The following is a 13,295-nucleotide window of genomic DNA, read 5'->3' on the forward strand; positions in this document are numbered from 1 at the left end:
GAGCAGCTGATGGACAGTGCTGGGTGTTGATGAACACGAGGGATATTCAGGTGAGGGAAAAAATTGCTCCCAGTTTTTCTCACTGCTCTCCAGGTACCATTTGAGTCCTACAGCTGTATTCCCTTCCTTTTTCTCAAGGATCCCCTTTCAGGTGAAGGAAAAAATTGCTCCCAATTTTGTTTACCTTTAAGAATCATTTAAAAATCAAGAAGCAAAGAGCAAACAAAGAGCTCTGAAAGATGATGATGGTTCCTTTGCAACATTTTGGGAAGAGCTGAGCTCACTCCCCCTCATGGCATGAAAGGATTTGTGACAAAACGATGCACAAAAAGGGGAGGACTGACACAAATGACTGAAGCTGAGATGGGGAGAGGTTTGGAAGACCAGTTTGAAAGATTCTGAGCTGCACAGACACACAAAAGTGCTCAGTCTGCAGGAAAACAGCTCATCCTGGGACAAGCAAACTGATCTGATGGGGGAAGGAGAGAAAAAAAAAGTACAAACAGAAGTCAAAGGGTTATTTTGGGCAAACCTGTTCTGAAACACCTTAACACAAAGGACAAACAGTTTTTATTTTGCTGAAGTGTTCCAATGGCAGTGACCAAACACTGTTTTCCCTCTGCAAACTTTTAAATATTTATAAAATTATGTTCCTCACTTGCTGTCCTTTCCTCCAGCTACAGAAATTTAATTCTTTTGCATTTGCCTCAGTCACCCATCAATCATTCTTCTTCCTCCACTCGCTGTAATTCATCAATGTCTTTCTAGCAACAAAGTGCTGGAACCAAAAGTGGTGCTGAAGAAAGAAGGGCTATAAACAAGAGGTTTATCCAACTGCTCACTTGGACCTGAACACAAATTCTGCAATTTCTGCACCAGTATGGACAAATGACTTCCCTGAAATGGTAGAATTATCTATTGGCATCACAAAATTACCCAAGACTTTTTCCTTCCACTCCTCATTTCCATTTTCATCCCAAATGTTTCAAATGCTTTGGCAAAAGCTAAATTTATTACACCTTTCCACCAGCTTTAAAGCTGCATTTTCAAAATAATTCAATCAGATTTATCTGGATTATTTTACAGTGTCCCATAACCCTTCAGCAATTTTTCATGGTGTCATTGCAATGTTTTACTGGGGATAAAATTCTGTCTTACACACCAGAGTTTAAAAAAGAATTCCTGGAAAGACCAATGATTGCTGGGAAAGCATCCTCTGTATTCCAACTCTGCTCCACCTTCATTACAGGCTGATTTCTCACTTAATGAACTTTCATCAGCTGAAATGAAGGGTTGTTATTAGCAGAGCTAAGAGCCCCCTGATGATGCTCTGGAGAGGCAGCGAGGAGGAGCTGGGGTCAAGCACGTGGCAAAGCAAACGAGGCAGCTTTAGGTACTAAAACTTCATGCAAGAGGACTGCCCTGATAATGCAAATTACAGCAGGAAAAGAAGGAGAGCAAGAATTGATAACTATGCCCAGGGGAAAAAACTGTAAGATGTTTCCCAGGGACAGAAACTCCACGTTCTAATGTGTTTAAAACTAACCTGAAGTTTATAAAAGATAATCAAAACAGATTTTGAGGAAAAAATATACAGGAAACAGGTGGAAAGCGTTGGACCAATACACCACCAATCCTTCTGGCAGGAAGAACTTACCAGTGTTCTACCAAACTTAACCTGGACAAACCAAATGCCCTCAGATCCTCCTCATGTGGCCCCAGACCTTTCACCAGACACAGAAAGCCCATGATTTCTGTGTTTTTTGTGAATCACCAGAACATATTCCAGGTGTACCTGGAATTAATTAAATTAACAAAAACCAAGGTGCCTCTTTCTCAGCTGTCCCTCACCCTAACAAATCAGCACGTTTGCCAATCATTGCCAATTAACAGAAACCTCACAGGGAACGAGATACAACCCTGGAGATGGCACTGCTCAAGAGAATTTCAAGCAGAGCCAAAATTTAAATTTACCTATAAAAGCATTTCTACAGAACCCCAAACAAACCGAGGTCTCTCATTTCCACCTACTTAATTCCAAAACACAAAACTCTTCCACTGCACTAAGGAATCCCAGCGCTGCACTAAGGAATGCAGAAACAAAATGAAAGTGTTTTTATTGATTTTCCTTGTTCCAGCTGAAAGGCAGGCAGTAAATAAAATGCAGACTGAGAACTGCATTGTTATTTTTATTTATTTCATTATTCCACGCTACTTAAGGTGTAAGAACTCTGCTCACTACAAGGCACTTTTAATTGAAAGACTCTCCCTGTGCCATCCTGAAGGAAACCACAGGTGGCAGCTACAGTCAAGAGATAAAAATGGAACCTCTCAGCCATGCCCAGGGCTACGAACAGCTGACTGTTCCAGGGAGGTGTTGTCACTCCAAAGTCCTTTCCAGAGGATTAACATGGAGTGCACAGAAAAGTGAGGAGTACTGGAGGTTGTTGAGGAGGATAAAGAATCCCAGGATGGTTTGGGTTGGAAGGGACATTAAAGCCCATCCAGTGCCACCCCTGCCATGGGCAGGGACACCTTCCACTATCCCAGGCTGCTCCAAGCCCCAGTGTCCTTGGACACTTCCAGGGATGGAGCAGCCACAGCTGCTCTGGGATGAGATGCTCATTATGGCATGAGTAAGAAGAGGGTAAATATTCTGCACACAGAGGAAAAACCTCCCTCAGCTCTGAGAAAACATCTCAGTATTTTAAACCCCTTGTTTGACTCCCTCTTCCCACAGCAAGGGGGGGTTCCTTGTCCTCACTGTTCTCCAGGATATCCCTACCCTTGCTTAATTTCTCCTCTGTCTCCTTTTCCTGTGCCACCTTCATTTGTTTTCCAGAGCAGCTGGGGCTGCCCCTGGATCCCTGGAAGTGTCCAAGGCCAGGCTGGACATTGGGGCTTGGAGCACCCTGGGATAGTGGGAGGTGTCCCTGCCCATGGAAGGGGTGGCACTGGAAGAGCTTTAATGTCCCTTCAACTCAAACTATTCCATGATTTCTGCACAGCATTCCCACTTATCAACATCCCTTCCACTTCTGCCCCTGTTGTCCCCTGTAAAGTCACCCAGTTGTGTTGTAAAGTCCTACACTTAAAAAACCAAAACCGCTTTTTTTGTAAAATGCCAAATGTGCAGTGACAAAGTGATCAGCTCCAAAAAAATCCTGCTCTTATCATTCACATCACAAAGCAGAGCAAGAGATAATATATTGTTACTATTATTTTTCTGACATTAGAAAACTGAAGTTTAAGTTCTTAACATTGGGAGAGAAAGAAAAGTAGGTGTTGGAGCATTCCCCATTTCTGGAAAAACAATTACTGTCACTTCAGCTTTGTAAGGGAAAAAGACATGGGAGAAGGATGTGCCCATGAGGAAAACATGAATTCCTCACTCTAACACAAGGATGGGGGAATATAAGTGAAGAATAATTAAAGGATCCATCCTTCCTTCTTTCCACCTTCATTCTTCCTTCTTGTCTTCCTAACAAAAAAAAAAAAAAACACCAGCTGGAAATAGCAGTGATCCTCCCTCTTATCCCATGGATATTCTGCAGTTTCAGTGTTCATGACCTGACACAAGAGCAGATCCAGACACAAAACCAAAGCAGCCTAAGAGTTTTTATTTAATTATATGACACGACCTTGAATTACTTGATTCAAAAATATTTCTGCCCTCCACTCTTTTTAGCATTTCAGCTCTTAAAATACATAAACAAATGGCAAATATTAAATTTTCCCTATGGGGACCTCATGGCTCAACAGTGCAATCAGAGGAATTAAAGCAACAGCACAGCCCTCCATTATCTTGAGCTAATTTATTAATTACTACGGAGAGCATAATCAATGCACAGCCCAGTGCTGGGGAGACTGGACATGGAGCTGCTTCCTCCCAGGGTGTCCTGGCCACTGCTGCCTGTCCTGCTGCTGATCTCTGCTCTGGCTTCTGGTGGTGTGGAGCACCTCCAAAACCTCTTCTGGAAGAACCTGGACTCCTCATTCCAGAAGCCAAGCTCAGGCTTCCAGAGAAGTGACACCAACTTGTCCCTGGCACCTGCTCTGCTCCCCTCCCTGGAGACTGCTCTTAGGAAGCTCCTCCTGGGTCAGAATTTCCCCATAATATCACATTGCAGAATTATGGAATTGTTTCGGTTGAAAAAGATCTCTGAGATCATTGAGTCAACCATTTCCCAGCATTGCCAAGGCCACCATTGGCCCACATCCCCAAGTGCCACACCCACATGGCTTTAAATCCCTCCAGGGATGCAGACACCACGACCACCACCTCCCTTTCCAAGAAGAAATTGTCCCTAAAATCCACCCTGCCCCTCCCCTGGCCCAGCCTGAGGCCGTTCCCTCTCTCCTGTCCCTGTTCCCTGGGAGCAGAGCCCGACCCCCCCGGCTGCCCCCTCCTGTCAGGGACTTGTGCAGAGCCACAGGGCCCCCCCCAGAACCCTTTCCTCGTTTTACATTAAACAAAAACCACCCACAAATGGCTGCACGTGCACTCAAATGCCACATAAAAGTGAATATTGCTGTCAGGAATTCAGCGTGTGAAAAAACAGCTCCGTTTCAGGAAGAAGTACAAACTCACTATAAAAAAGGCACATAAAAAATGGAAAATAACTAAAATGCATTCCAGCTCGAACAGGCATTTTATCTGTTCCAGACATTCCCAAATTCTCCAAAGCTTCACAATTCAAAGGATGCAGGAAATGGGTTCTTTTAGACAACCTGTAATGTGCAACTGTAGGACAGCAAACCTGATCCTATTGCCTCTGCTCCTGGAATTATCAAGATGCTGGAGGAACACACAACAGGAACACCTGATATTTGTGTGCTGCTCTGGCTGGATACAGAATCAGAAAGAAAAAAGCTGTCACTTAAAAAAATTTTAACTTCATACAAATGTAAGCTGTCACAAAGTACCTCTGCATTGTGTTTATCTGACTGGGAAAAGCTGCCAGTCTTTTATTAACAATCTTTGCCTGCATTACTCAGTCACTGCACATTAGAACCAGCAGCTGGAGAGTTTTGAGTGATAATGAAACCTGTAACAAGCCATCCTCAGCCGTCTTTTCCAAACAATAAGGGAATTAAAATTTCAATTTAAATGCAGAGGTTTGAAACACGCTTCAGTGGCAAAATTACTTCAATTAATGTGAGTGGAATACAAAGAGCAGGCTGCAGGAATGGGATGCAGCAGGCTGGAATGATGCCTTTGGAGTGATTGCATCCACCCAGCACAGGGCTGCAAAGGTCTAATTCCGACTGTATGGATCACAAGGCTACAGGAACAACATTAATCAGGGCTGCAATTGCAGGGTGAGTGCTACAAACTCCTTGTCAGATCACTTTGGGCTTTTTCTAAGCCACGAGCAGCTGTTTACCTTGAGGAATGAAACCAAAGGACAGGCAGATCTATGGACACTCTGCCTCCCTGACAGATCAGTAATGATTTTACATAATATTCCTATCATATCAAAGGAGAAGGGAATTATCCCGCAGCCAGTGAGTGATTACAACATCACAGCCTTGCAGAGCTGTGTTAAAACAAGATGGCAAAAGCCAATGAGCCTGCAGTGATTTTTGGCCAGGAAAAAGCTCCAAATGCAGGTGAATTACTGTTTCTTTATACAGGCACATTTGTCTTCAAATGAGAATTGCAAGTGTCAATGAGTGGCTGAAATTGAGTGTTCAATTTCCACTTGAGGTTTGTCTGCATTCCTTGATATATATTCAAAAAAAAGCCCATGAACTAACAGCTGCTTTTTATATCATTATTATTTGATTTATTAGAAAAGATTTTCTATTCTGAAAACAAAAAAACAACTGGAGCAGCAGCAGAAATGCTGCAGAAATCTATAAATCAGAGAGATCTAATGCTGTCTCTCCCTCACAGCCACAGGCAACTTTACCCAAGCACACATATTTCTATACACATAAGTGTTTATATTTAAAATAAACACACACAAAATACTGCAAACCAGTGAGATATCAAATACATGGGCTGAAAACCATTTCTAAAGCATAATGTATGAGAAACCCTAAGCAATGTTATATTTCTTCCTACAGCTCCTAGCTTAGATTTCCAATAGGAAACAGATTACTTGACTGGAATTTTGAAAATAATTTTTTTAATTCAAAAAGGAATGCACAAAAAAAAAAACAAAAAACAAACCAAGCAAACTGGTGCAAAAAGCAGCAACATTTCAACTGATAGTCATGGCAACTCTGAATATTGTGTTTTAATACCTACATTGAACACCCTTAATTTACACCTCCTTTTTTACATCTGACTACTGAAAGTATCAGGCAAACACCACACTTTGATGTTCCCATTTCTCTGGAGCTGTTCAAGGCCAGGTTGGACAGGGCTTGGAGCAACCTGGGACAGTGGGAGGTGTCCCTGCCCATGGCAGGGGTGGCACTGGATGAGATTTAAGGTCCCTTCCCACCCAAACCATTCCATGATCCTGTGACTGCAGCAGGGGTGGCACAGGAAAAGAGGAGGACCAGAGAAACAAAAGGAAGGTGATGGCAGAGTGAAACCAGACACGAGGCTGAGACAGCAACAACAAAAATCAGGTGGGGTTCCACAGGCCATGGGAGGGTTGGGAGGAGGAGATTGGCATCCAGCTGTGGGAAATGTACCAGAGGGAACAAGTTAGTTTTACAAAGTCATATTTAAGGTAAAAGAAGATAAAGCAAGAGGGAGGAAATTAAAGGTCAAGGTGACAACATGAACATTTGCAGCTCCTTCTCCTCTTGGGTAATGACTTATGACAAAGAAGTGAAGAGGCACGGCTAAGAGAGACAACAAAGGAGAGTAAAGTGGAAAAAAAAACCAAAATAAAGGAATGAAAAGATAGCCTTAAAGGCACTGTCTGGCAAAGAGGAGTAAGAAACAGAGGTACTACTTTTGCCTCCACTTTTGAATCACTGAGTGGTTCAGGATGGAAAGGACCTCTGGAGAATATCAAATCCTCCTCCCTGCCCAAGCATGGGCACCTAGAGCCACATCCAGTCTGGATTTGAACATTTTCCACAGAGGGAGACTTCAAAACCTCTCTGGATCTACAGAGCTTGAACTTGTTCAAGTGTTCAACCAGTCCTACAGTAAAAAAAGGCTGTTTTAGGGTCAAACTATTCCCTGTATTTCAGACTGTGCCCATTCCCCTTCTCCTGTCCATGGGTACCACTAAGGAGAGTCTGGCTCTGTTTTCTTTGCACCCTCCCATCAGACAGTAATAACCATCAGTAACATCTCCCCGAGGATTCTCTCAGCCTCTCTCCACAATTGAGATGCCCCTTAAACATCCCTGTAATCCCCCACTGGCCTGGATCCAGTAACTCCATCTCTCCTGTACTGGAGAGCCAGAACTGGACTGAGCACTCCACATGTCAGGATTGAGAAGGGACAAAACACTCCCTTGATTTTAATTACTAGAAGGCAGTTCCAGGAAAGGAAGGATTGGAGTCTGGTGAGGAAATGTGCTTGTTAAGTTTAGAAAAAGAAGAAAAAATTGTTATTAGAGAAGTTCAGGAAACTTCTAACTCCAGCACAAGAGTGGAACTGAAAGGCAAGCTTATAAAAGAGCTGGAACTGAAGAGAAAAAACACTTGAAAGAAGGGAGAAAAAGAGATTAAAAAAGAGCTGGAAGTAAGCAGAAAGGATCAAGAGCCCTGGTAAAAGAACCACAGAGTCACAAAACAAATTAGGTTGGAAAAAACCTCTGAGATCATCAAGTCCAACCTATGGCAAATCCCCAGCACTGAGTGCCACATCCAGTTATTCCTTGGACACCTCCAGGGGTGGGGACTCCAAACCTCCCTGGGCAGCCCCTGACAATGTCTAATCACCCCTTCTGTGAAGAAATTCCTCCTAATGTCCAACCTAAACCTTCAGGTTGTCCTCTCATCCACACAATGAGGCAAAACCACCTAAACTGTGCAAGAGTCTCCCTTCTGAATACCGACCAAAGCTGTGAGTGCATTCTGGGGATGGAATAGGAGGGACACGGGACAGCTCCTTGCATAATAAAAAGAGCTTTGAAATAACTGATAAGATTTTAAGAAAGAAGATGATCCGGGCAGATGTCTGGAAAATTAATTTTAAAATAAAAGCATGAAAGTGCAAAAAAAAAGGAGATCCAACATGCAGATCAAATGGGTAAAGAAGGGAAGGGGGGGCGGGGCCCCGAGAGAAGGGAGGCGGGGCCCCGAGAGAAGGGGAGGAAGGCTGTACCAGCATGTCCGTGGCATTGAGGTAGCGCTTGCTGGCCATGCACTGCTCCAGCTTCTGAGGGACCTGCTTGATGTTCTCGATCTCGTCCAGCAGGTTCAGGACGTGCTTGTGCTCGATGCCCTCGATCCACAGTTTGCGCAGCTCGTCCCGCTTGCAGTGCAGCAGCATCTTGCAGGACAGCAGGTTCTCCTTCACCTGCAGCAGCACAGCAAGGGTTAATTACATCCGTCCCTGGCACTGGGAGCAGCCCTTCCCCATGTCTGCCTTATAAGGAATTCCAAAAATATCACAGGGCTAAAAACAAATCTGATTTCCTTCATAGTGCTTTGGCTGAGGGGAACTGTAGAGACCCTAAAATCTCAACTTCTTTCCTAGTGAAATGTTCTTTAATACAGGTTTTATACCACCAGTAAAAATTGAACTACAGTACCACAGATGTAATTAAACACCAGATCCTCTTAACCACAACCAAGGCCTGATGTGCCCGTTTCCCAAAAGCCAATTCAGGATTTTGGCAAACAGCAAGAATCCAATTTTCAGTGGAAGCAAATAAGCCACCACTAATTTTCCTGCTGCAAACATTTTCCATCTGCCTATTAAATCTTTTGGCACATCTCCTCCTTTCTTCAATTTTGGTGTTCTTTCCTTGAAAGAAGACTAGCTAAGAATAAAACCATTTTCCCAATAACTTGAACAATACTAATTTTTTTGGAAGAGAAGATTTAATCAGAACATTTATGAGTTCAAATCAGCATTTCCATTATTTATCAAGGCCACTACAAACCCTTTAGTGCTGCCATTCAGCTTGGTCCTGAGCCTCATGCCATCCTCCAAGTGGCAAAATCTCTCATTTTTCCCCCTTCAGGCAACATCAAGTGGGGTTTTTTTTTCTCCATTCTCTCTACTCACAGCATTCCCTGCTTTCAGGTTCTCCCCTGCTAAGGTCAGTGTAACCTAGCTTTTCCTGCATAATGCAAATCAACAATCCACATTAAAATGTGGAAGCAATTAGCAGCACAGCTTCACACATTGCTTTCACACCACTCTTGTTTTGTGATAACTTATGAATACTTGGGGCCCAACCTTTTCTCAGGCTGAACTCTCACTGAATTACACATGAAGAGAGACACTCAGAAGGAGCCCTTCGATTTATTTTTAAATAATGAGCCTCTAAAGCACTCCACAAATCCCACTTCAGCTGCACTTTCTCCTACCTTGTCCACCTGAAGGCAGTTAAAAGAAAAAAAGTGAAAAACACATCAGTGGACCAAAACTGGACACTGATAAATAACAACAGCTCCATAAAACAGCCTCTGTCCAGAGGCAGGAGAGTTTGAGATTTCAATACTGCACTCCAAAATGTCCTTCTGAAAAGAGGAGCATGGAAAAATCCTCAGCCAACAAAAAAAGCCTCATCTAAGAGTGTCATAAAAAGCAGAGGCAAACTAAAACACACACTGAGTTCATTTCACATCTAATCCCTGTTCAGTACATTAATTGGAAATGTTTCACTGACCTGGCACAGCTGTGGACTGCAGCTACAGAAAACCAAATTAGGTCAGCAAAACAATCATGGGGCCAGAAGGAATCTCACCAGACATTCCTACTCCGGTCCTTGCAAGAAAGATCATCAACTCTATCGACATCTGGGAGGCAGGGGAAGAAATGAACAGCACATCTTCAAAAAAACCCTCCCCTTGGTAGCCCAATTTGGTTCTGCTTCATAATTCCTTTTTACAGAGGCAACACCTCTGTAGCTGAACTCAAAACTAAACCCTCCCCACCAGGAATTCGCACAAGAATTGACTACAAAAGGCAAATCCACAGAAGGATCTGGAATTTCTATCACTTGTACAACTCCTATTGCAAGAACTCCCACGTGACCACCCACCTCGCACAGAGGGGACACGAAGAGCAAGCCTGGGAAGGTAACACAGATTGATGACAAACCAGATCTGCAGCCTCCTGTGAGATCAGGTCAAAACCACTTCAGTACATATTGACCAAAACTTAATAAGCAAACTTAAAATACCAAAGGTCCCTCACTCTCACAGTCATTCCTCTAGGTGGGACCCAAAGGTCACCCCACTCTCTGTTTGTTGTGACCTCTGCAAAGCTTTGCACACTGGGTGAAACCAGACCACTGCCTACAGTTGATTTCAAATTTAGTGGAATTGATCTCTGCTTTCAGAGTGCTGAGCTTTTTCCATAAATCCTAGAATGAACTCTTACCCTTGGAAAGCATCAGAATGCTCTCATTTTCTTTGAAAATGTTAAATGAATTTTCAAAGCCAGGAGGGTCAGTATGTAACCCCACAAGGGTAAAAATCTACTGCTCCTAAAGCACTGTGGGGAAAGGTTTTAAGCTGAGACTTCCACAGAGCCAGGAAAAACAAAACAAAACAAAAAAAACAAAATAAGAAAAATTTGGTGCCTGGTTTGCAAAGTTTAGGTACAGCAAACTGCACAGGAAGTACAAGACAGGAGCCCAAAGAACTCATCTGCTGCTGCAGGGACAGAGCAGCTCAAACAAGTCTCCAGCCACGAGTGCCAGAGTTATTTACTGGCACCATAGCCAAGTGTGAGCACTCAAAATGCAGAAAGATTTGGGGGCACAGAGTTCATGGACGTTCACACAACACAGCTGAGCTTCGAAACAGCATCAAAATTCGTATTCTGAGAGCAAAAAGCAAGCTGATGAATCACCCAGACTATTCAGGAGGTGGCTGGAGGCCAAGACAGCAAAACATGAAAAGATGAGATGGAAAGGTGTGAGCTCAGCAGCCCTGGAGACTTCAAAAACCTGATAGCAACAGGCCCAGACAATAAATGAACAGGGGCACTGCAAAGCTTTGTGCTTCACATCCACCTCTCAGTTTGACTTTTAACTACTTCTGTTCTCAGTGAGATCCTACAGAAAATGCTGCCAGTAAGACACAACTTGTGACAGTGACATTGGGACTGGATGCTCCTGTAATGACACAGAGCCACTGGTATTCAGACCTGGCTTAGAATTAGGATCATGCAAAGATGTGGAGTTGAAGGGAACTTAAAGACCATTTTCTTCCAACCCCCTGCCATGGGCAGGGACACCTCCCACTGTCCCAGGCTGCTCCAAGCCCCATCCAACCTGGCCTTGACAACTTCCAGGAATCCAGGGGCAGCCACAGCTGCTCTGGGAATTCCATTCCAGCCCCTCCCCACCCTCCCAGCCAGCAATTCCCAATTCCCAATCTCCCATCCAGCCCTGTCCTCTGGCACTGGGAAGCCATTCCCTGGCTCCTGTCCCTCCAGCCCTTGGCCCCAGTCCCTCTGCAGCTCTCCTGGAGCCCCTTTAGGCCCTGCAAGGGGCTTGGAGGTCTCCCTGGAACCTTCTCTTCTCCAGGGGAACATTCCCAGCTCTCCCAGCCTGGTACAGAGCAGAGGGGCTCCAGCCCTGAAGAGTGGCTCTGGGGCCTCCTCTGGACCTCTTCCAACAGGACTGGACACAGTACTCCAGGTGGGAGTACTTTCTCAACTCCCTTTTAACTCAGTTCAGAACAATGACAAGAAGCTGGAAAAACAGAGGGAGAAACAAAAGCTTAAAACAGAGGCTTGGAGCTTCCATCACTGGTAAAACCACCAATAAAACACCAGCAGGCAGGAAAATGGGATTTGCAGCTGGAGCAGAGCCTGTGGAGCTGGTACAAACACAGGAACACTCAGGGATGGCCCCACCTGCTTGATCTTGTTGCGGGAGTTGGTGATGCGCTCGGTGATGCTCTGGTAGGTGCGGATGGCCGTGGTCAGCTCCGTGTAGTGCTGCACGATCAGCTCGTCCAGGTCCCGGTCACACTTCTCGTACGCCTCCTCCAGCCGCCCCTTCTCGTTCTCCCTGTCCTCCACATCATCACTGGTGGATAAAGTCCTGAGGGCACCAAGATGGCAAAAGTTATTTGGAGTTAAGTCTGGTGGAGTTTATTCCAGCGTGCCTGGTGTTCGGCGGAGATCAACGCACTGCGAGAAAATAAAACCCATCAATATTGTGGTTTATTACTCTGCCAGGTTTTAAAGGCTTCAGAGCTTTTTTCTTCCCTTTTCAGGGGGAGTTCTCTATTGGTTATCACATTGCCAGGGAGTCATTAATACATGCACAATGCAGCATATGAAATATCTCCTGATTTATTATTTATAAAAAGCTAGAAGGAAAAAAATCTTAACTTTGGTCTTGGGAGTCAGCGCAACTTGTGCAGTGTTGTAGCTCCCATAACTTACCTTCCAAAGGTAAGGGATGTCACAGGGACACGGAGAAGTCCATCTCAAACCTATCCAGGTCTTCCCACAGTTTTCAAACATACACCATGAACAGTACAGCATGGAAGGATCACGAGCCTTTATTTCCCCTCCTCATCAACTTTACCCTCTGACTGACATTATCTATTAGGACTTTTTAAGTTTTATTTTTTATTTTGATCAATTAAGATTGCAGCAAAACTGCTGACAACTTTGTGAAAGTGGACATAGCTCAAAGCTTCTTGATATCACTCCAAATTTCTGTTTGAGAATCAATGCGATCTCCTTCTCCCTTTGAGAAGATAAAAATCCCAGAATTCCTGATATCCAACCTCACCCTCCCCTGACACAGCTCCATGGACCTTTAAAGTACCTGCACATAACTGGAATAGGGTCCCTCGGGACGTGTCCCTGTCACAGAGGGCAGAGATCAGAGCTGCCCCTCCTGAAGAAGCTGCAGCCCCCCACGAGTCTCCCCTCAAAGCAGCTTCTTCCAAAGCATAAATTAATTGCAGCATTTCAAGTTCCATACTTCATGGTTATCTACAGAAACAGGAATCCTTTCTAATATTATTCTACTCTATGTTAATTCTACTCCCAGACATTTTCAGTCGTGTCTTAAATCAGCTTTTCACAAAAAAAAAAAAAAAATTAATTCTATTTTAGCCAAAGCTCTTTAAAAAGGATCTGAAAAGTAAGAACACTAGACCAGGTTGCTCAGGGCCCAAAAAATACAAATTTTAGTGAAAGGCTCCCTGCCCATGGCAGGGGGGTTGGA

General features: G+C 44.1%; 1 protein-coding gene across 8 annotated transcripts in view; it reads right to left on the reverse strand.

The window, feature by feature from the left end:
- The window catches only part of EXOC4 (exocyst complex component 4), a 292,499-nt gene that overhangs the window by 263,374 nt on the left and 15,830 nt on the right, over positions 1–13,295 (reverse strand). For 7 of the 8 annotated variants that reach the window (XM_069034175.1, XM_069034191.1, XM_069034182.1 and 4 more), the window contains exons 2-3: positions 11,963–12,152; positions 8,246–8,440 (exon numbers count right to left, since the gene is read on the reverse strand). In XM_069034175.1, the coding sequence (XP_068890276.1) occupies positions 8,246–8,440; positions 11,963–12,152 (385 nt within the window). Of the gene's footprint in view, positions 1–1,657; positions 1,719–8,245; positions 8,441–11,962; positions 12,153–13,295 lie in introns of those variants that run through there. The other variant, XM_069034176.1, reaches the window with a different exon arrangement.

This window comes from Aphelocoma coerulescens, chromosome 1A, assembly GCF_041296385.1.
Source record: "Aphelocoma coerulescens isolate FSJ_1873_10779 chromosome 1A, UR_Acoe_1.0, whole genome shotgun sequence".
In the NCBI taxonomy this organism is placed as follows: Eukaryota; Metazoa; Chordata; class Aves; order Passeriformes; family Corvidae; genus Aphelocoma; species Aphelocoma coerulescens.